Source organism: Homarus americanus, unplaced genomic scaffold, assembly GCF_018991925.1.
Source record: "Homarus americanus isolate GMGI-L3 unplaced genomic scaffold, GMGI_Hamer_2.0 scaffold56910, whole genome shotgun sequence".
Classification (NCBI taxonomy): domain Eukaryota; kingdom Metazoa; phylum Arthropoda; class Malacostraca; order Decapoda; family Nephropidae; genus Homarus; species Homarus americanus.
The window spans coordinates 1,200,428-1,223,748 of NW_024750825.1; the positions used below are offsets into that span (position 1 = coordinate 1,200,428).

General features: G+C 39.5%; 1 protein-coding gene across 8 annotated transcripts in view; it reads left to right on the forward strand.

Annotated features, from left to right (window-relative positions):
• Nucleotides 1-23,321, forward strand: part of LOC121854214 (uncharacterized peptidase C1-like protein F26E4.3) — a 108,254-nt gene that overhangs the window by 63,792 nt on the left and 21,141 nt on the right. For all 8 annotated transcript variants that reach the window (XM_042348712.1, XM_042348714.1, XM_042348717.1 and 5 more), the window contains 3 exons: nt 10,427-10,635; nt 12,022-12,188; nt 15,015-15,078. In XM_042348712.1, the coding sequence (XP_042204646.1) occupies nt 10,460-10,635; nt 12,022-12,188; nt 15,015-15,078 (407 nt within the window). In that variant the 5' untranslated portion in view covers nt 10,427-10,459. The remainder of the gene's footprint in view (nt 1-10,426; nt 10,636-12,021; nt 12,189-15,014; nt 15,079-23,321) is intronic.

The following is a 23,321-nucleotide window of genomic DNA, read 5'->3' on the forward strand; positions in this document are numbered from 1 at the left end:
CTAGCACATAGACACACACAAACTTCAAGACTCGCCTCTCAATACGTGACCAAAACTTAACACAGCAGCATAAGAGACAGACACCCTGGAGTGAAGACGCACATCAGACTCGATTTATAGAAAGGTGAGACGAGTGTTGATTTGTCTGGGGTCTGGAGACTTGAGGTGACTGCCGCCAGGTGGTTGGGATATTTTCCACTGTACGGAGATAAGACTGATGGTGAAAAGTGATAATAGTTTGTTTTTACAAGATATTTATACGTAATTAGCTCTATATTGTATAAGGGGATATTTTTTAGTGAGATTATATAGTCTATAAATGTAGGTGATAAAAGTAAATGTTGTGTAAGAATATGAACCCATCGAGTACGATGACTCGCCCCGTCGAGTACGATGACTCGCCCCGTCGAGTACGATGACTCGCCCCGTCGAGTACGATGACTCGCCCCGTCGAGTACGATGACTCGCCCCGTCGAGTACGATGACTCGAGTACGGTGACTCGCCCCATCGAGTACGTGACTCGCCCCATCGAGTACGGTGACTCGCCCCATCGAGTACGGTGACTCGCCCCCATCGAGTACGGTGACTCGCCCCCATCGAGTACGGTGACTCGCCCCCATCGAGTACGGTGACTCGCCCCCATCGAGTACGGTGACTCGCCCCCATCGAGTACTATAACAATCCACTGAGCACGGATTTAACCCCTTAAGTACGGTAACTTAGCCCAATGAGTACGATGACTTAACCCCTTAAATACGGTAACTTAACCCAATGAGTACGATGATTTAACCCCTTAAATACGGTAACTTAACCCAATGAGTACGATGACTTAACCCCTTGAGTACGATAATATAACTCTTATAAACGATGGCTGAACCCTTTGAGGTAACTCATTTAGAGACATAAAAATTGGAAAGAGAAAGTCCACTGCTAAATATTGTTCCTGCAACCAATGGTAAGAGTAATAATAAAAACAATTAAGATAAATAATAACAATACTAATAGAATGTTAATGATGATGACGCCAAAAACAGCATCAGGGCTCAGAATGTAAAAGGATGTGACCCTACCATATCATAACTTCAACAATGACTGGCAGACTCTTGTTTAGACTGTCACCAGAGTACTACACTTAATGTATCCACGTGTCCTCTTTTGACGTCACTGAAAGCATGGAGGGGGTGACGTTATTGGTGGGTGGGGCATAGGGTTGTCATGTCACTGTACTGGCAGGCAGATACGAGCGGTGATCTCACTGATTGGCTGGGCAAGGAATAATGACGTCATTTCTATTATGATCGGGGTTTATTAGGGCTGGCGTCTATTTGAACCAGGATCTATTAGAATTGGGGCCCATTTAACCAGGTAGTGTCTCGTGCTAGGTGCCAAGATCCACTCCAACCTCACTCGTAAATCCTGGTCACGGAGACTCAACGTTTCATATGTTACTATTATTTCTCCTGACAAATAATGGCGAAACGAGTTTAGATATAATGAAATCTCGCCTTAACTTCGGCGCCATTTTAATTTATATTTTGTGTCGTTGAGTAAGTGGATTTATTTGGTCTTTTTACATCATCGGGTATTTTTTATTTATTTTTTTTTTTTTGGGGGGGGGCGGTTAATTGCTATTTATCACGGGGAAAAAATATACCTTTGTGTGATGTAATTGATCAAGTGAATCCTCAGTCCTAATTGGTGCCAGCCTAAACTAATCACTAGGATCCGTGGGGTTAAACTACTGTCATAATAATCAGGTTTATCATCAGTATATGTTCACATTTTGTTCATGCCATAATAACTCTTTCTAATGTCCAGAGTCAGCACATACAGTATGTCACCTCCCACACCGTTCACTGTGTGTGTGTGTGTTCATGTTCCCTCACCTGCACGACGTACTCCGTTATTTCATGGAGTGTATTTTATTGGCCCACCGCCCGTTCATTGTTACACCCATATTTACACCTCGTCCATGCCCATAGTCACACCCAAACTGATGATCACGCCCACCTACACGTAAACATTCACGCCCGTAACCTACATTCCTTGCCTACACCCACACCACGCCAACTCCCACGATCTCCCGGTCACGGAATCTATCCAGCTCTGTATACGAGGTGACAGCTGACCGACCTTACCCACCACCTATCGATGGCCCCCCAAGGGTGAGCCAGCCACCACCACCACCATGCTCTATTGACACGCGCCTATATGTGTCCTTACTGCCTATATGATTCTATATACTCGTATGTGTAGGACCACATCCTATACCTATGTTACTACTTTGATGTCCTATCTTTATCTACTCTGTATTAGGTATTGTCTCCATTAGAACCCTAGAAATACCGCCCACATTTACTGGTGACCGAGTTGTGATCGCAGTAACCCGTACATTTATAACTGACATTCTATGAAATTTACATTTGCACAGCAAAATATAACCCAACAATACATAGGACGAGAGAAGTATTTCATTTCTTAATCTAAGTATTGATAACCGTAACCAGTCATCTAGATATACTGTATTCGGGGTGCTAGGGATAGTTTTCCTTTAGGGAGGGGAAGAGCTGCATAGATCATTTGGATAATATTTCTTTGTAATTGTCATTTATTATTATCCTTCCATGTGATAATTTTCCTGTTCCGTACTCTTCTTATTCTTCTCTGTGTTCAGAAATCTTACATTTCTCACGAAGTCCTTTTTCAGTGTCTTGGTGTCTGGGTCACAGGACTTCGTGAATAAGTGTCTTCTTTCTGTTCTGATTTGCCTTACTAATTAGTCACGGTGTTTATAATTTCTTCTGTTTTAATTATAGTCTTAACTTAATTTCCTTATCGCTAGTGCCTTAAGTGCCTTATCACTGGTACCTAAATATTTGGTCTATTAAGTTAATTACTTGTTTTACCTTCTAACACTCGTGATCCCTCCAAAAAATATATTGAAGGCTAATCCAAGTTAATCGTATGCAATTATAAGTAAAGATGAAAAAAAATATATATCCCATGGAAGTTCAGCAGCAGATATTTAGGTCAGTCTTTGTCCTAAATGAAACCTGATCATATTTATAGCTGGTGGTAGGGGATTACATCCCATCTTAATATATCACTGACACTGTAATCACCTCATTCATACCTGGACACTGACGTTAATCACCCTTCCGTTAATTCCCTTGTTTAGTCACTAGAGTTAGGGCATTTTGTACTTTCCTGCCAATCAGCGGGTGATCCAGGCCTCGCATCACATACTCAGAGGAAGTTGCAAATGCCCCATCATCTAATCAGAGGATGGGCAATTACAAACATAACTAAAATAACTGTGTTGTAGTGTTATTGTGTCTCCAATTGGCTTAGGTCTAACCCGAGGGAGAGTTTGTTGTGTTGTAAGATCACACCAACTGGAGACTTTGTTGTGTTGTAAGGTCACACCAACAGGAATCTGAAAGAGATTGTGTCGTAAGGTCACAGGAAGAACGTGTCATGTACTAAGGTTACATGAAGAGTGTGTCATACAGTAAGCTTCCAACAATGATAGTTTGTTGTGTTGTAAACTCACAGGAAGAATGGTCGTGTCGTAAGCTCACAGGAAAAGTGTGTCGTTTAGTAAGCTCACAGTGTGTGTCGTGTTGTAAGCTCAGGGGAAAAGTGTCATGTAATAAGCTCGTGTAGAGTGTCTTTTCGTAAGCCCATAGGAAAAGTGTGTCGTGTAATAACCTCACAGGAAGAGTGTCGCGTAGTAACATCAGGACAGGTTTAGTAGTTCCCCGTCACCGTAGGGACATTTCTAATGCCAATGGATTCTCAGTGTAATTTCGACACTCTCTCTTCCCTTAGTTTGTGTAATAGCCAAAATATAATTGCAAATGACAATCGCATTCCTGTTAGATACAACCGGTTTCTATTTTGATATTTATAACCACAAAAATTCAAGAAACACACAACTTCTATAAATATTTAGCTGTAAAATTTCAAAGTTGTGCCAATCATCGTCCTTAATTCTAAAATGGTGTAACGTCACTAGAATTATGAGCAGAAAATATGTAATTGATTTATAAGATGAAGACAGTTCTGTATCTCATTAGCTTTAATTTGTTGGTAGACGAGTGTGATTACTAACCTAATTACGCGCTTGACGGCTTTTAATTACTTTTTTTGGTAATACAAGTATACAAAATCCGTCTCCACTCCCTAAACTAAGATAAACAGCTTATTTAATGTTCCAAATCGTGGTAAAAAAAAAAAGCCATTACATATTGTATAACGATTGTAAAAATTATTGATCACCTGGCACCACCACATAAAGCAGGAGGCAATATAACAGGTACACGCGAGATGGTTAGTGTTGTCTTAGCTCTGAGAGGGTGTTTATGCTTGGTTATTGGCTATCTTTTTTTGGTATTACTTCTAAATGATGTCATATTGTTAAATTACTGAGAACATCAATGTAGGGTGAGAACCTTGAGAGACAGACATAATGGAAATTGCCTCGCTTTTACCATTTTTTGTGGATTTATAAATGCTAAAGTTATATTAGGATTTGTTGTATTTTTAAATTTTACAGAAAAAACAACGGATAAGATTGCACTTGACCTTTAAGTGGGTCAGTCAAATTCATTCTTATATTGCACTTTAGAGAGAAGTTGGTGGTTGTGCAAACTGGCTCCAGTTCTGTAAATCTCAGGTCCCAATAAACTAAGTCCCAATGGGCCCATTCCAGATGATCTCACTTATTGGTAAGATTAATCGGCAACATGACCTAAGTGGCTCAGAGAATCCACCTGAGGCAGCATGACGGCGGCTAAGTCAGCTGTCAGTTACATGTCAGTAACTTGTTGACACAGCTGTCGGCCATCTTGTAGTGGTAGACACGAGGAGCTTGTCACGCTGGCTGGACTTGTAATTGACGCTGGTCGCATTCTCGTGCTACTGGGGGCTCATTCATGTGTGTGAATGTACGTATTTTATACGTATGCCACATTTCTATGTATGAAGTGCAAATGCATAATATTACTTAGTAAGAATCCATACTTTGTGTATATATATATATGTATATACAATCAACACCTCAACCTGCCAGGATTCGAACCCACGGCCCATGACTGTGACCGGGGAATGCTACCTCTGGACCACCAGGATGCTAAAAGCAGTCCTTGACTTTGTTATATTTCACACAAAGCCCGTTCAAATCCTGGCGGGTTGAGGTGTTGATTGTATGTAGAAGTCTGCGTGCTTTATTGGGCTAATGAAATATATATGGATCCTCTTGTTTCGAAGCTGGATTTGGTAAAACGTTACTCTGACCAACTACGTGATACGGGTAGTCCCCATTAGAGGTTCACGGTGCCATAAGCTCGTTGAACAGGCTTTGTGTGAAATATAACAAAGTCTAGGATTGCTTTTAGTATCCTGGTGGTCCAGAGGTAGCGTTTCCCGGTTACAGTCATGGGGCCGTGGGTTCGAATCCTGGTGGGTTGAGGTGTTGATTGTATGTAGAAGTCTGCGTGCTTTATTTGGCTAATGAAATATATATATATATATAATGGAAACGTGGATGAGATAAATGTTAATAAAACCACAGGAAAAAAGGAAACAATGGAGCACCTTAACTTTCATCTTTATTCAAGACATCTTCAGAGGCAACTGAAGAATTTAAGTGTATGAACAGCGTGTTCAAACCTAGATAAAACAAAATTTTACTTCATACCCTCCTCCCACGCCCCAACTACCCACACGCCCCCCACACACGCCCCCACGCGCCTACAGACACCGCCGTGGGCATATCATGAAGGGCATATCACATAATACCACTGACTGCGTTTGCTTGGTTATATATAATAAATCATTTTGTTTTGTTTTGTAGGACACACACACACACACACACACACACACACACAGAAACATCCGGCATATAGGATTACACGAGTAGGAATCCTAATGGCCAGTCACACGCTCCCAAGGATGTGTTCGTATGTATGTGTACATCTGGACTATATCCTGTGTACAGGTGGTCGGTGAGGGGAGCGGGAAGGCGGGGGATTAGATGGAGAATTGGATTAAAGGGAGGAGGAGACGAGAGAAGTAACGCAGAAAATTTGGGAGAACATTGAAGTCAACCTATACCGGGTAGTGATGAATAAAGAAAACACTAAATGACAGAAAACATGAATGAATGAATAGAGATGGAAAGAAGGTCTTGTGCTGGGGAGATACAACATGCACCTTAATCCAGGTCATATTAAAAGTTCAAAAGTGATAGGATGCAATGATTTTGTCTCATAAGCCTTCTAATCACTTCTCCTGTGCAGTAAAGATCCCGAAACGTAAAATTATCGCCAACTCAAACTCATAGTGAATATTTAATTTACCACTTAAACTTGATTGCTAAATTGGTCTTGAAACTGTCACAGACGAGACGGTAAGATACATACGTTCTTTAGTATAGACTTAATGGAATACAAATACACGTGTGAATCCCTTAACCTCCTTCACTTTTGATGTTGTGTTTGTCTAACGCCAGATGATTTTATTCAGCACAGAGAGACCCCCTACACAAGAGGTTAATAAACTATCCCCACCCAAATCCAGGCCTGAATTTGCGTATATCTGTTCTTCTGTAAAAAGTTGGATGCACTGATCTTCCACGGCAGCGTTAAAATTTTTTTTAACGTGATAACCGTTCAGTGCCGAACTTCACGAATGGTAAACGTGGTTAATCACTTTTACTTACGAACAAATCTTGAAAACAGTTTAGTATTTATGTATCATATTTCTGCATAATGAACAGGAACTAAAAAATGGCAAGAAGAGACTATAGGGTAAATGAAATCCTGGCCAAAATACCGGTGACGCAGCGAAAACGTCATTAGAATTAAGAAGAACCGAAACGATGACTTAACAGTGACGTCATGGTTCCTGATGGGGTGTCACAGGATTAAGATTGATGGTGGTGTTGGCGCGTGTGGTGGAGAAGCGAGACTGATGTACAAGGTAGTAGCCGACCGAGTACTTGTAATAAAAAAGGACCCAGTGCGTAACGCCAATTCTTAAAATACCTCCCATGGTTTTAGTGATTTATGAGGGACTTTTTATGCGGTAACTGTACACGACTGACACAAATAAGTACCTTAATGAATTATCGATAAACTCAGACCTGGCACCTTTTACACTCGGTTATATACCTCCCTACCTGTTGAAAATAATAATAATAATAATTTAATAATAGTAATAATAATAATAATAATAAAGACCTTTGTCATGCTAATTCTGCTTACAAGCCCTAAGTCACATTAACCTTCCCATAAATGTTTACAGAAATGTTATGGAACCTAAGTTGGTGGGTGGGAATGTTTATAAAGCCGCACAATGACTAGCTATTATTTAATTTTCATAGCAATGTTGTTTTTCGATTTTTACCTTGATGTTTATAGCTGTGACAGGAGTCTTTATATCAGGATAGTGTGGCCGCATACAAGGCCACACTATTTCAGCTTATACATAGACAGGTAAATAATGTGCATTGACAGTGTAGGTGTACAATGGACAGAAACACCTTTGTCGGGTTGGGGTATTTAAATCAATATTCTGATATTAATAAGAATGCCCATACCAGTGTTTATATATCAGTAGGTGGTGGTGTCGTTTCCTGTGTACGCTAGTCGGCGAGGCTTGATCTGGGTTAAGTGGGCGTCGCTCTTAGATAGGAACCATGTGGCCCACTGCTACTGACCTGCGCTAATAACCACCACATGATTTGTCCAATAGGAGGTAGTAAATAGACGCTGGTTGGTCCAATGGGGGGTAGTAAATAGACGTTGGTTGGTCCAATGGGGGGTAGTAAATAGACGTTGGTTGGTCCAATGGGGGGTAGTAAATAGACGCTGGTTGGTCCAATGGGGGGTAGTAAATAGACGCTGGTTGGTCCAATGGGGGGTAGTAAATAGACGCTGGTTGGTCCAATGGGGGGTAGTAAATAGACGTTGGTTGGTTCGGTGGGAGGCAGATTGGTCCAACTATAGGTAATAAATATATGTTGATTGGTACAAAATCTGCTACGAAACTGCCTTAGTAGCTAGCATCTTATTGGTCCAACAGTGGGCAGTAATTTGACGCTAATGGGTCTAGCCAGATACTGAATATAGTTTCTGATTCGTCCAGTGAAATGGGGGAGGAGATGTGAGAGAGGTACATAGTGAAAGATGGGAAGGAGGGCAGGAAGGGGGAAATGGAGGAAGAGGAACCTAAACGAGAGAGGGAATGTGAGGGGAGGGGGGAGAGAGGAATTGAAGAGGGGAGTTACTAGCTAGCTACTTAATCACTTATGACATACTAACATCACTGGCTATCTCCACTTCCCATTGTGTGTGTGTTAAGTCAAGGACAAGGCTCTCTCGACACCTTGAGTTTTTCTTGAGGATCATATAGGTGAAGGAGGCAGAGATCTTAACATCTATTTACTAAAATTTATAAAGGAAAAAACAGCATTCGCCACTTATAAACCTACAAGTTGATGCCAGATATTGCCGGGTATCGAAGGAATCTTATTCACACTTGATAATAGTGTTTTGTTTAATGTACGCATTATTGCTTGTATATATCTATAGCCATAAGCTATTGTTACTTGTAGACTTGACATTTTGTTCATTAATTCATTGATTGATAATTAATCATCACGAGTGAACTTTACCTTGTACTTGTATATACTGTATTACAAATATCGATGTTATAATGCATTGCTGTACTTTACAACTAAGGTCCTTAAGCGCTTATGTTGGGTTAAAAAAATACACAAGTCCTGAACAAATCAGAGACAACAACAACTGAAAATAACTTGATAATTATCAACAGAAACGTTTTAGTGTTACGAAATAGATAAGTAGGTATGGGCGAGTTCTGACAGTTGCTAAATTGATGAGAAAAATATATGACCTTAAGAGGGTGACTTGGTAGAGGGAACACCATGACCTTAAGAGGGTGACCTTGGTAGAGGGAACACCACAGAGATGCCTTAAACTGTTTAGTCTAACGATACATAAATATGGCTGAGACCACAAACAAGGCAGATCATGAGGAGTCTGGGGGGGTGATCCCGCTTGGCCGTTTGTTTTTAAAATGATATTTAATTGGTATAGCTTATGCTCATGACGGACAGACGGACGGGCTGACAAACGGTTAATCCATACTCATGAACTCGTTAGATTAGGTTTGATTCAACAATACTGGAACAAATATTAACAAATCTTCAAGAATCCAGATTCATAAGTTACGAACCTTTAACAGTCCGGATTCATAAAGATAATGATGGGGTCAACGTAATGTACTGGTATAAGACGTGACATTTAACCCAAAAGATAGCTCTGTGTCGCCACCGGAAGACTGTCTGTGGCGTGTAAAGCAAAGGCTATGTTGATATATAAACTAGGTATTCTGACATTCGCAATTGACTATAACATGAAACTCAACTTCCAAACAGATTACACAATATATTTCTCCATAGTGTCGATTACTTAGTTATATTACACGTGATATATTACATTACCCCCTGTATATCGTAGACTGCTCACTGTTATATTATACAAGAGATACCTTTAATATATTGGAGCCTCTTTACTCTTATATTAAGCGAGTTATATTTAACTATATTGACCACTGCTTACTATTACACAAGGTTTATTTCACCATATTGTTAATTACGTATTGCTATATTCAACAAATATGAATTAACTGGTATAAAGCTGCTCCATATTGTTTCTTCTCCGTCAGTGTTTGACGTTAAATTTTTCAACTTAAGAGAACAGATAGAGCGTTAGCCCCTCTGTGATTGGTCCGATTTTTGACATCCGTATCAACCCAGCGTAAGGAGGAAATTATACCTACAGTATAACCTAACCTGACTTAACTACCCCATGGTTAGGTTACGTTACGTTGGTTTGTATTTCTTAAGCCAACAAACTGGCAAACCATTTCAGCCAGACCTAAGCAAAACAAATCTAAAATAACCTTACACAGTCTAAGTTAATCAAAATTAACATAAATTAACGTAACGTAAGCTAACATAATACCTAATCTTTCGTAAACAATCCGTCAAACGTAACTTAACCAAACGCAATGTAACGTAACATAACCTAAACTTACCTAACCTGACTCAATCCAACCTAGAATCATTAAGTTAGTTTAGTTTCTTACAACTTTATTAATGGCAGTTCAGCAGAAGGTTTCTCTATAATGCACTATGTGGAGCTTACTATGTGCCCAAGAGTATTTTTTCTACTACGGATATATTTCTAACTGATACTGATGTACTGTCTCCTGCTTTATGACGTATCACTTTCTGTTTCCTGATGCACTACTTCCCCATGACTGATGCTGCACCATATTGAATCTACGTACAACTTCTGGAATAACGTTTCGATCTTATTTCTCACCCAACAGGTACTTAAAACGTGCTGGGAGAAGTTCACAAGAATGGCGGAGTCTTCCATCGCAAAGAAAATTGGGAGCGAGAGTTGGCTTAGCCCAGCCCCCCCAGTTGTATTGTGGGCGGCGGTAGTGGTAGTGATGGTAGGCGTGATATCCATGCCTCTGGCCACCGCTCAATTTGATTCGTTCGCTGACTTGAAGGGCGATTACTGTCGAGTCAGGTGAGGGTATTGTAGTGTGTGTGTGTGTGTGTGTGTGTGTGTGTGTGTGTGTGTTAGTCGTAATTGTATATATTGTGTGTGTGTGTGATAGTCTTGGTTGTATTTGTGGTATCCCTGCATATAATGTATGTGTGTGATAGTCCTGACTATAGCATGTGCTAGCCTTTAGTATAGTGTGCGTGTTAGCCCTGGTTGTAATGTATGGTATCCTTGATTGTAGCACGTGGCAGCCTTGGATATAGTATGTGGTGGTAACCTGCATGTAGTGTGTGTGTGGTAGTCGAGGATAAAGCATGCTAGCCTCCATGTCAGTACGAGTCGGTGATAAGGCACGACCAATATTTCACCTAGTGGTATTTCTACTCTGTGGTTACCCTTCACATTAAGTCCCCGGCAGCAGCAGCAAGAGAATGTCACTGAAGCACAACAAAGCTCTCTAAGCTTCAAGGATCAGCTCTTACCAATAATGACCTCTTTTGTTAGCATGTGACCTCCTCGTCCTATATCACGCATGTACCTTCCCTCACTGTTTATCAACTTAACTTTTCTAAGTATTTCAACCCATCCTGCAAGCAGTCTAATCCATCTTGCAAGCATACCAATCCATCTTGCAAGCATACCAGCCCATCTTGCAAGCATACCAATCCATCTTGCAATCATACCAACCCATCCTGCAAGCACACCATTCCATCTTGCAAGCATACCAATCCATCTTGCAAGCATACCACCCCATCTTGTAAGCATACCAATCCATCTTGCAAGCGTACCAATCCATCTTGCAAGCGTACCAACCCATCTTGCAATCATAGACCCATCCTGCAAGCATACCATTCCATCTTGCAGGCATTCCAACCTATCCTGCAAGCATGCCATTCCATCTTGCAAGCATTCCAACCCATCCTGCAAGCATTCCAACCCATCCTGCAAGTATACCATTCCATCTTGCAAGCATACCAACCCATCCTGCAAACATACCATTCCATCTTGCAAGCATTCCAACCCATCCTGCAAGCATACCATTCCATCCTGCAAGCACTCTAACCCATCTTGTAAGCGTACCAATCCATCTTGCAAGCGTACCAATCCATCATGCAAGCGTACCAATCTATCTTGCAAGCATACCAATCTATCTTGCAAGCATACCATTCCATCCTGCAAGTATACCAATCCATCTTGCAAGCGTACCAATCCATCTTGCAAGCATACCAATCCATCTTGCAAGCATACAAACCCATCCTGCAAGCATACCAACAAATTTTCCAACTCTGCCATCATATCATCCAAGCATGTCAACTTATCTTCAAGTGTACCAATTTAATATCTTACGGACATTGAGCTCTCTTCCATGCGTACCAGTAACTCTCCTTTCTCTTCCTCTCTTTGCAGGCGTCCGACCTCGTGTTGTGACGGACGATACGACGATTGTTCCATGCCTATTCGGGGCACGCGATGTTACTGTGACCAATTCTGCAACAGAACGAGCAACCCTGACTGTTGCCCTGACTACTGGGAGTTGTGCCTGGGCTTCAGGCCCCTGGATCCTTTACTTGATGGTTAGTTAACGCTGTGTGTGTGTGTGTACAATAATAGAACTCCGTTGCCACTTTCCTGTTCTCACCTTATGTAAGGATATCCTCTCTACTAGTACATTCTCATTTAATTACCCAGTCCATCCTCACCACCCAGTTACCCAAGTACCAGACATCAACAGGTAAAAGTAAACAACTTTGATGCTCAGAATGTATTAAGAGACTGAATCATTTTTTCCTCATATGAATAAACTTTTAAACAATTACCACGAACATATATATACTTAGGTTACGTTTATTTATTTATTTGTGAAATTAGTTTACAGTATTAGTATAAATCTTCATTTTGTATACCAATCTCAGTCTTGACCTTTAAGAATTAATGTCCATACGTGTTCCCCGGCGCTAGTGAATCGCATTTCGAGATTAGCTATCAAACCATATTCAAATCTAATCAAAGTGCACATATTCTTCTGTAATTTTTCATTTTATTTAATGGAGGTTAATAATAATATATTTAGTAACACACACACACACACACACACATATTGTATAAGATATTGTCTTACCCTAATTCTAATCATATAAATATATAATTCTGTATAAAGCAAGAAACAGATTGGCAATTTCTGATTATATCTAATAAAAAATTTCCACCAAATCCAAATGCCTGTGAACTACGACTTAATAGATCGTATATTATGTCAGTGTCAGCAATGTCTTTTACCAGTTGGGTATAATCTGACGGCGGGTGGTAGAGTTGTGATCATCGTCTCGGATTTACTGGCTCTAAGTACTGTAGGGTCAAACTTCCTGACGGTATATAATGTGACTTTATAAAAGAAAAGGTTATACTGGACCTGCAATGGACTTATTAATTGAAAACGACACTAAATCATATACCTGAATATACTAATAGAGCCAGTTCCTATTTCCTCATTCCCCGCGCGCTTTGGCCAATACAAGTAGGCCAACGTTGAGCTAAGCCTAGGTTTAGCGTGAATGGGTCACCGAGTATTATTTAACCAGGTGTCATATGCCAGAGTGTGAGGGGCGAGGGGAGGCGGTGGTCTACTCCCTAACTCTGAGTAATGTGAGTACTGTAGTGGTAAATCACATCTTTTAATGGATTCTAATATCTTGGAGGAATATTTTGGCATACATTTCATTGTCGTTTCTTAGGTAATAAGCATTCGCCCAGAAACTCTTATGGTTTTAAAAATTACATAATGTTTTTTTATTTCGATAACCAATTCAGAATAAATGGTTGTGTTCTTTTTTCCTTTGATTTTTGTAGTATTTTAATCTCTTGATAATATAAATATTTTCTTAAGAGCTTCAATGCTATAACTTAACCACAATAAGAACAAAATCAACAAGAGCCGTTATTGATGGGACGAGGAAGACTATTTTCCCTCGCTGATGGTTTTATCGTCTAAGCAAACACAAAACCACGTTCATAACTTTCACCACACCCGAAATTAATCCCTGTGGTATCCTATAAATACTATTTAGTCACAGATCTGGCATTTGTAGACCCTTAGCGGCCTTGATGAGTCATTCGTTTGCCAGTGACGACACTTGCCAGCAGCCAGGGTGAGCCGGTGTATACTTGGCAAGAGTGACTGGGTAATGAGGATCAAGTAAAGATCTACTACGGAGTGCTGGATCTCGTTATGTAGAGCTGAATCACTTACGTCGGTGCGTGGAACTATACACTGGGTACAGTAGCCCTGGTCACCACAGTCTAAATTTATTCTAGCACGTTCATATTAATTGTTGAAGCCAAAATATTATTCTAATTGCTTCTCAGATTTAGTACTTTACGAATTTATTTCGACCATGAAAATAAAGTGAGATTCTTTAATATTTATGAAATGGAAATCTCAGAAGTTCTCGCTTTAGATAATTATCCTTAACTAACGGTAAGAGACCGCATGTATCGGACCCACCTCAGTCAGGGCACAAAGGTGACAGCGCTTAGTGTTTTATCAGGTTCACTTCAAGGGATTATATTGTAAAACATTTTGAATACTCACACGTAGGTATTATTCAAGGTTAAATAAGTGAGGCGGTGTTTGAACCTTTTGTAAATATTTACTCATGGACGACTTTACGGGTGATGGCCGTCGCCATTCTCTGTGGTGACCGTGTGTGTGTGTGTGTGTGCGCCCAACTGTTGCCAGTATAGTTCACTAACAGCTGCCCTAAGTTAACATTTGATGTGGTATTGAAAATAACATACCCTGATACGTTGAGTTTGTGAGGTCAAAGTTCACAGTCAGGAAGTCAGACAAGATAGATTCTCCTAGAGACAGACCTGGCTGGCACTTGGCATTACTAGGGACCTATACTCGTGCCTATAAATTGTATAAGTCAAAGTAGGCAAGCATGAGCTCCGCATTATTACTGTTGGTTGCTGTAATATTTCTGAGATCCACCTTGCACAGAATGTACGGTTCTGTTACCCAGTAAGAGGACATTGTTCTTTCTTTGTTCATACAGCATTAAATAGGTACAGAATCGGGTGTGCTTGGCGATAGTGAAACAACTCTTTAATAGACAAATATGCTGCCAAGGTGGGGGAGAAGAGGACGCACATGTTCCCACCCCCACCCCTACTGCTTGTACACAAACACCCAGGAACACGAGGGAATAAATCCACTCAACTTCTCTCAACTGAGCCTTACCAGCGGGGCAAGTCACGAACACAGGGGTAAGGGGGGCATAGGAGTGGAAGAAGAAGTATCATCACAACAATGACTAAAATCACGAAGAATTTTTACTGTACTTTAACTTGTAATAGTTTATGTAATACTGAACAATACACCAAAACTTATTGTTCTACAGCGTGCTTCAAGGACGGCGTCGTCATTCCTGTAGGTCAGAGTTACAAGTTCAACTGCAACGAATGGTGAGTATTTGTTTACCTTTTAATTTGTGTTGTTGTTGCCCTGAAAAACACGCACGCACGCAACACCTCATACGACTAGCACCTCCCCAACTCCTCCATGGTGCTGGTTTTAGTTCATTTGGTGACTCACATATTTAGTCTGACATTTGATCAAGTTATGCCTAGCTGATTAGTTTAGCTATATTTGGTTTAGTTAAATAAATGTTAAGGGAATCTGAGGTTGCACGCTGAGATTGTCACTTCTGTTTATTAATATTATTTCCAGATAGTGTTAACGATAATGCATTACGATTTATACTATCGTACATTTGCATATCACTAATTAAATTACCATATGAAAAAGGTCAGTTGAATTTTTAATTTGTCCCGCACGGGGGCTAGTTTATGTTGAGGACAGCTCCGGAGAGAGGGAGAACAGGTCAGTTGAGAGGGCAGGGAGGTGGTTAGTAGAGAGGGCAGAGAAGTCAAGGTTATCACTTTAATAGGTGACCAAGCATGATCTTCTGATCCTTGACTCGGTACAGCCTTCAGGAATGTCTGGTTGATGTGTTATTCTCTCTCTCTCTCTCTCTCTCTCTCTCTCTCTCTCTCTCTCTCTCTCTCTCTTCCTCCTCCTCCTCCTCATTCTATGTTTCTTTCTCACTCACTCCCTTCCTCTCTTTATCCCTTTACTTTCACAACTATCTCTCACACTTATAATGCATCTTCATAAAGGAATCGCCACAATAAAGTGAACCAATTAAATATGCCGTCTCGATTATACATGTAAAAATGAATCCCTAATGCATGATGTCTTGATAACAGGATTCATTAGTCAACTTCCACGGTATACAGTATATTTAGAATATGACCATTGATCGACAGTCTCGATTTTATTATACTCTTGAGGTGAAAGCTGAACCCAGGCGCTGAATGGATGATGTCTAGAGGACCAGTTAAATTGGAGTTACCATATATATAATGGATTTTTATTTACTCGGATTCATATAGTTGATACACAAAGTACAGATAGGTGATCGTATATATATATATATATATATATATATATATATATATATATATATATATATATATATATATATATATATATATATTGTTCTGGTATTTTTAAGTCTTTCGATCCAGGGAGTGAAGGGAATGCATCAGTTTTTAATATCGCAGACTGATCTCTTACTATGAGTGTGTTACAGGATACGCCTCTTCCGATATTTGACCTTTGACATGTACCTACCCTCTACTGGTCTACCCCCCAACCCTGCTCACTTTAAGCTCGTCAAGTAGCACTCTAATTCTCCGGGTCGAAAGGGTTAATACGATACAAACACCTAACAAAAAAATAATGATTCATTCAACTCGAAGAGGTATGTTAAGACTGGCAGAGTGTGTTGTTCGTCCCGCCCAACTGTTGCCCATTTGGGGAGATAGTTTGGCAGTATTCAGTGAGGAGAATGTTCGGGACTTTGTGATTTAAAGGCACAGGTGTGACTACGAGCATTCATTTTTCATGTTAGCTGACACCGAGGAGCTTTTCAGTTAGGGTCTACACTCTACAGTATAATTTTACACACAAATATTAAAAAGAAAAAAGAGAAAACTGGAGATATGAGGCAAAGACGTGATCCTCTCTCTATAAACTATCTCCGCTAATAAAACTTGGGCAGTCATACTCCGGCCTTCACGCTGTTTATAGACGTGATCTGCGTTAACACTAACACTATAATCTTATCTGTAAAGTTCATTTGAGACCAGGACGCACCTCCAGACTATACTGAGCTACGAGCTGTAATTTGAGGAGCTGTTGACGAGAGGTATATGGGGCAAATTTTTGAACAGGTTCCCGGCAGCTCTTTGTATTCGTTATTCATTTAGTTTCTCTTGGTTTTCTATTTACTGTAGTGTATAAAGTGAAATGAATGTGGGATGTAAACTGAAAAGTGTTCTTCCGTTTAACCTTTAGACAGATCGTAATGTTGACGTTACAATGCATTACTGTGCCACAACAACTAAGGTCTTTATAGGTGCTTAGTCGAGGTCATCAACAATTAAATACTTTAAAACATTGATCTCACGTTTATCAGATCTTAAATATAGTCCAAGACTCTAAGGTAAAAGGCTTCTCTCGTGTTATTACGTCATTGAGTAAAACATTATCAAGGGTGTAGGGTATCCTTGATTTTTTTTAATTCAAATTTATGTGGTTTTTATTTCATGTTCAATTTCAATTTCGGTTCATTACATCACGACAACAAAGTCTGTGATCAAAGTTCAGAAAACACAGCTACAATGCAGATAGCTTGAGTCCGGTAAGCGTTTTGTATCATTGCATATAAAGGATAATTTTCTGAGAGCCAATATAACTGCAACATATACAGTCCATCGACTAAAAGTTTATGAAAGAGGGTCACATATGAGTCATATTAACGCTTAAGTTTGTCACAGAAAACACTATAGAGATATAGCATACTGTTTAGTCATCCATGAAAAGTCAACTTGATCTATGATACACAGAAAACGTATTAAAAATTTTGGGGATGACGATTGAAATTTTGAATAAATTATAATATAAAATCATTATTAGAGGACATTCTGGACAAACTTTTAATCGTGCATGGCCAGTTCATGAGCGGTTACTCAAACACAGCCAACTCCCATGGGACCAGTTATACGCATATATTTTTCTCCTAACTGATGTGCATTCTATTCGTTAAACTTATCCGTAAAGACCTATAAAAAATACCAAGGCTTAAGATTGAAATTTACAGTCCTAGCAAAAATCCTCTAATCTATATTTCTGACTGTATAAGTTAGTTTTGGATTGTGTTTAATCGCAGAACTTAACGCAAAGAGGAAATAATGCAATACTATAAGTCGAGACTTGTTCACTGTATTAACAACGACATAAATAATCAATAACCCCACCAGGGCTCCTATTTGTTACTGATCTTGTCCTTACGTTATGTGCGCTGAGTGATGAAATATCTCCCTGCCTCGTAAAATGTGATGGTGGCGCCGTATATGCCCTGTCGTAAGGGTCAGGGCATCGTGGTAATAGTTTATTTGCGTCCGTAACTCACACTACACATAGTCATCTATAATGGCATAGTTCCCCATTTAATGTCTATCTCATGCTGACGGACAAAATTGCCTTCCAAAGCTTGTACAGTATATATAATCCGATCTGAGTACCTCTATTAGTTGTATATCCCAGTGTTACCAAGATGAGGTAGATAGTGCGAGGCCTGACACAGATTGTACTATATCAACCGTGGAATAGAATAGGTTGGAGAACTGTCGTGTTGTATCATGTGGGCTCGTTGGTTTACATCACACGCCTTTCCTTTCATATTGAAGTATTACACGTTACTTGTTGACTATTGGTGCAGCTTCTCAATATATAACTTTGCCATGCTTGTAATATTCACATTATTGCTCTCCACCTATCAGTATAAACTATAATCCATTCACATTAAAGACTAACATTTGTCTGAGGTGGTTATGGTCTCCCATGTTGGTTGGGATATAAGCACTCGTTTTTGTTTTGTTTTTCTGACCCGACCTTTGAATTGGTCAATTTTATTTGAAAATTAGGGTCATGCGCGTTCAACGCTTCGCTGTGTATTGAGTCTGAATGTATGATGACCAACACCTAACACTTGGTTAAAGGTTGACAGCTAAACATTCAGGTACAACTACTGTATATCACCCAGTGAGCCTGATGTAAATATTAACTCGTGTGGAACCTAGAATATATTATATGTATACTGTGTGGAGTAAACACACACTCTAATGGTGCTGACAGTTTACTCTCTGAATACATCATACTGAAAAGTAAAAACTCGTGCTAACAGCGCCTTAAATTTAATCTCGGAACACACACAAGTAAATATTCACAGAACAGATTAGAGCGTACACATACAAGCCATTGATGCTTTAAATACACACTACGACAGTTATGAGTGCTATCAGGAGCCAAGTGATGGCAGCTGCACCTCCGACGACCCTTTTGTTAAGCACAGGTTCTGGTATACCATCAACATATTATTACAATGACAATGTAGGCTTTATCCCAGGTATGTTTCCACAGGCATGGTTATAATGTGAAAGTATGTGGTAGGTATACCAATGGGATATATTCAGGAGTTGGGTATAGCTATAGGCAGTGGCTGCTCGTGTACAAAGGGAGTGATAAATGAATAAATACAATACTAAATAATAAATTTCACACTTGAATATGATCATTATTGTTTTTTCCAAGATGAAAAAGATTGTCAAAATGAAAGCAAGATATACATCAGTCACATTATTAAACCGAAAGGAAATTGTCAATAAAATCTCGACAAAATTCGATTCGTCAAACATAACGAGAAATACGAGGGAAGTTTCGTTCCAAACCTTTTGGGGGGTCAATATTATTCGCAATTTTAAGTCACTTCCAGAGTCACAAAGAATCTTACCATGAATACTTCTCGTTCCTGAAGATGTAAGAATCTACCTTACTGGTTCATTATGTGTAAATCACAAACAAAAGGAAAATATCTAAATTGCACTGACACTCTACCGAAATTACATACAGTAAAGGGCTAACATGTATAAGTTCTCTTGGTAGTAAATTGTGTAAGGATAATAGGGATCTTAACATCGAGAGAGAGTACAGGTCTTTTCATACTATATTCCACTAAGGCTCTGTGCCTAATGCTCTTTGTCCCTCACTATGGTCTTCTAAACACACACACACACACACACACTCTACCTCTACCACCTTCACACTTCTTAACATGGTCGATTGAGAGGTGGTTGACAGCAGCAATGATGACGGCAGCAACACACCGCCATTCAGATTACTTGTGACACATCGTCTCAGAATAATTGTTAGAGATGTAAACGAAGTGAAATGTGTCCTTTATGTTAACGTGCAAGCATGTAATGTATGAATTTGAGAGAGTAAATAAATAATCGGTCAACATATTCAAAAATCTTTCTTCATTACAACCCATGAGAATTGAACGAGTTTTATTCATTACGGCACACAATAAAACTGGTATTTCACAACTCGGTCATCTGGCGACCTTGAATGAGCGAGTTGAATAGATGGCTGACTCAGATCGACTCAGATTTAGCCAGCGCATATACAGAAGGTGTATGTGCTGTGGTGGTGGTGGTGCTAAGTTTGGCACTCTCCCCTTCCTCTATCTGCTCCTGGCACATCGGGTATCGCCTTGCTGCAGTCTGCTTAGTGTCATTGTTTTTATTAAGCCTCATGGGTGATATTTTGAGTACACAGTCATTTGTCATTTATGTTATGCTTGGTTTGGAGATTGCGTAACCTGTGCAGCATATTGTGATTGTTGGGTCTTATTCTAATACTCTATTGAACATAACGAAGGAAATGATAGTTCCTGATCTTTGTTTAACTTCAACTGGTATTTTTCATTTGACACGTATATTATCCCCTTTGATATCAGAGTGTCAGATATTGAACGGAATTTAGAGGGTATTGGCGGCTGCACTGTGAAGTCGTTTGCGCACTAATTCTCTCTTTAAAGTCTATTTCTTACTTATAAAAAAAAAAGTTGCTGTACATCAGTTGATCGAAAATAACGAATCTTTACACGAACGACATGTATTTTTTAAAACTTTTATTGTTGATTACGAGTGTATATACAGTAATAGAATATGCGCTGAAAGACCTTAGTTATTGACGTGCAGTAATACAATATCTGTTACTGTACAAACTGAACCTATGGACAGATATTTCAAAACTAATTATACTGAATAACTAATGAGTGACAAAAGTACAACGTAGCTGTTATACAGTATAAAAATGGAAGCTCCCTACACAGCGTGTAACTTACGTTACAGTAATTAGGTGAAGGAAGTTCAATTTAACCCTAACTTTTGGCTAAAATTACACACATTGTATGCGTTGGATACCTCAAAAGGGCGAGTATATTTTCATTATTACACTTAATTCATACAGGGAAATCAGATGCAATATTTACTGAAAACACAAATAAACGTTTGCTTGTTTTTTTCAACCCAAATACTTTTCTCCCGTTTAGGTAAAATTTTAATATACTGTATTGTCCTATCATTATAAGTTAATATGTATTATATATTGTACAGTACATATCCTATTGAAATTTGTAAGTTAGTGAGTTTTGTGTGTAAACTTTAACTTTTGTTGGATAAGTACAATGACGTACTGAATATATTGTATCTGCCGAACAATTACTTTTTTAAACAATTAAAATTTGTTTATGTAAAGTTATTTATAATTTTGCCCAAGAGAATCGAAGTAAAACCTAAACACATTGGCTGGTGAGTCTTGTTTGTAACTCGGTGTAAGGCAGGTCCTTTCTCTGCCTATACCAGCGAAACAATATCTAACTCTACTAACTGCCACACTCAGGACACCACACATAACCGCAGTCAACATTTCCCGAATACCAGCCATTCTGCACTGCCTGCGTGGTGTGACAGTATTAGGCATAAATGGACGAAACCGTGTCAAAACAACTATGTATTCTTCCGATCATTAGCAGGCAAACGTGATGCAGAACCAAGCTGAGAGTTTTGAATTCATTGATATACAGATGGTTAATAAATACGTTATTCAGAATTGCCCGCAATGCCGTATATGTTCTCTGGCAGTAATGTTTTCGTATCGTTCAGAATTACAATATTGCATCAGAAAATTTGTTATTGTCTATTTATGAATATGGTAAAGTGGAGAGCCGAGTATGACAGATGGTTTGGCAAGAGTTGTCACTGGGCGCAGCCGTGTCTTGTTGACGCCAGGGTTGTGGCGTCATAATTATCCTGTACCAATCATCAGTCTCTCATGATTTGAGTTTTGACACCAAGATTAATACAATCGTCGTCTGTATCCGTTTCAAAAGTCTTTCACGTATTGACTCGCCGTGACTCACCAGGTGTAAATCTTACAGTAATGTTGTCGATGGTTACTCGGTGAAGCTAAGTGAACGTTAAGATGAATACGAGTATTTGAGCCTTGACATGTTGTTTAAACGTGTTGGAGCGGCTCCCTGCTTGTCTCGGCAGACTTATTAATGCTCTTTAACAAAGATACTTCTACCGGTCCGTCCATTTATCACCGTTCTCTCGTGATAATGATACTGTGATTTATTTCCACCGCTTTCATCTGACTGTAAGATGTCAGGTAAGATATGTGACGTAATTTACACCTTCGTTGTGTGCCCAAGTAAGTGTTATTATTAGTGTTGTGTCAGAGGTCAGATATAGATAACCAACTAGCTGCGTTGTCTTACTTAAGTAGACCTCCTTTCTATTTTGTGTGACGGTAGAAAGTAAAAGAAGGCATCTCATGATCCTTCGTTGTGTGTGTGTTGGGGGTATGAACTGTCAAAATGAGCTAAGAATATCGCATGACGCCACTCACTGTTACCGGATGTGCGTTCTTCAGGAGATAATCGGCCAGCACAACTTCACACTCTTACATGGAGCATTTGTTTAAATGTTCGTACAGTACTATTGGATATGTTGCAGGGGGCGGATCCAGGAATATCAAAAGGGAGGCTCAAGAAATTGTGGGTGGTGGACCATGGAGAGCACAGCGAGCCCACCCAGGTGGGAGGGGGGGGGGGGTTATGAGCCTCCTGGAAAGTTTTTGAAGTCTACCAATAACATGGGCATCTTGAGGCCATGTGCACTTAATATTAGATATTCTGTGGTCAATAATAATTACTTTTTCTACTAAACAAAAACGCCTGAGTACAATACTGCATTAAAGAAAAATTAATGGAATTTTCTGATGAAAAGGGGGTTCCTGGACCCCCCTGGATCCGCCCCCGTGTTGTGCAGTGAAAAGGTGATAAATAAGGCTGCAAGTGCATATTGGTGTTATGGAGATGGTAACAGTGATCAGAATACGACACAAATAATATTTATTTCATTTGTTTTAGCTGTTGTGTTCCAGAGCCAAACAGAAGAAATATTAGTGAGCTGATATTAAACATGAGGTAGTTTGTGTACAACACTCAAAATTTCCTCTTTTCTTATCTATTTCCGTTTCCAGTATATAATATTGATCATAAAAATTAATTATTTTTCAATAAAATAATCTTGTGTAGAAAGTGAATATTTCCACGGTACGTACAGTACATTTATTTCTCTTTCCACTTCTGGCAGTACTCGACGCTCTAACTTAAGATGCAGCTGAGCGTGTGAATGTTTTTTGATATCCATAAACTAATCTAGGAAAA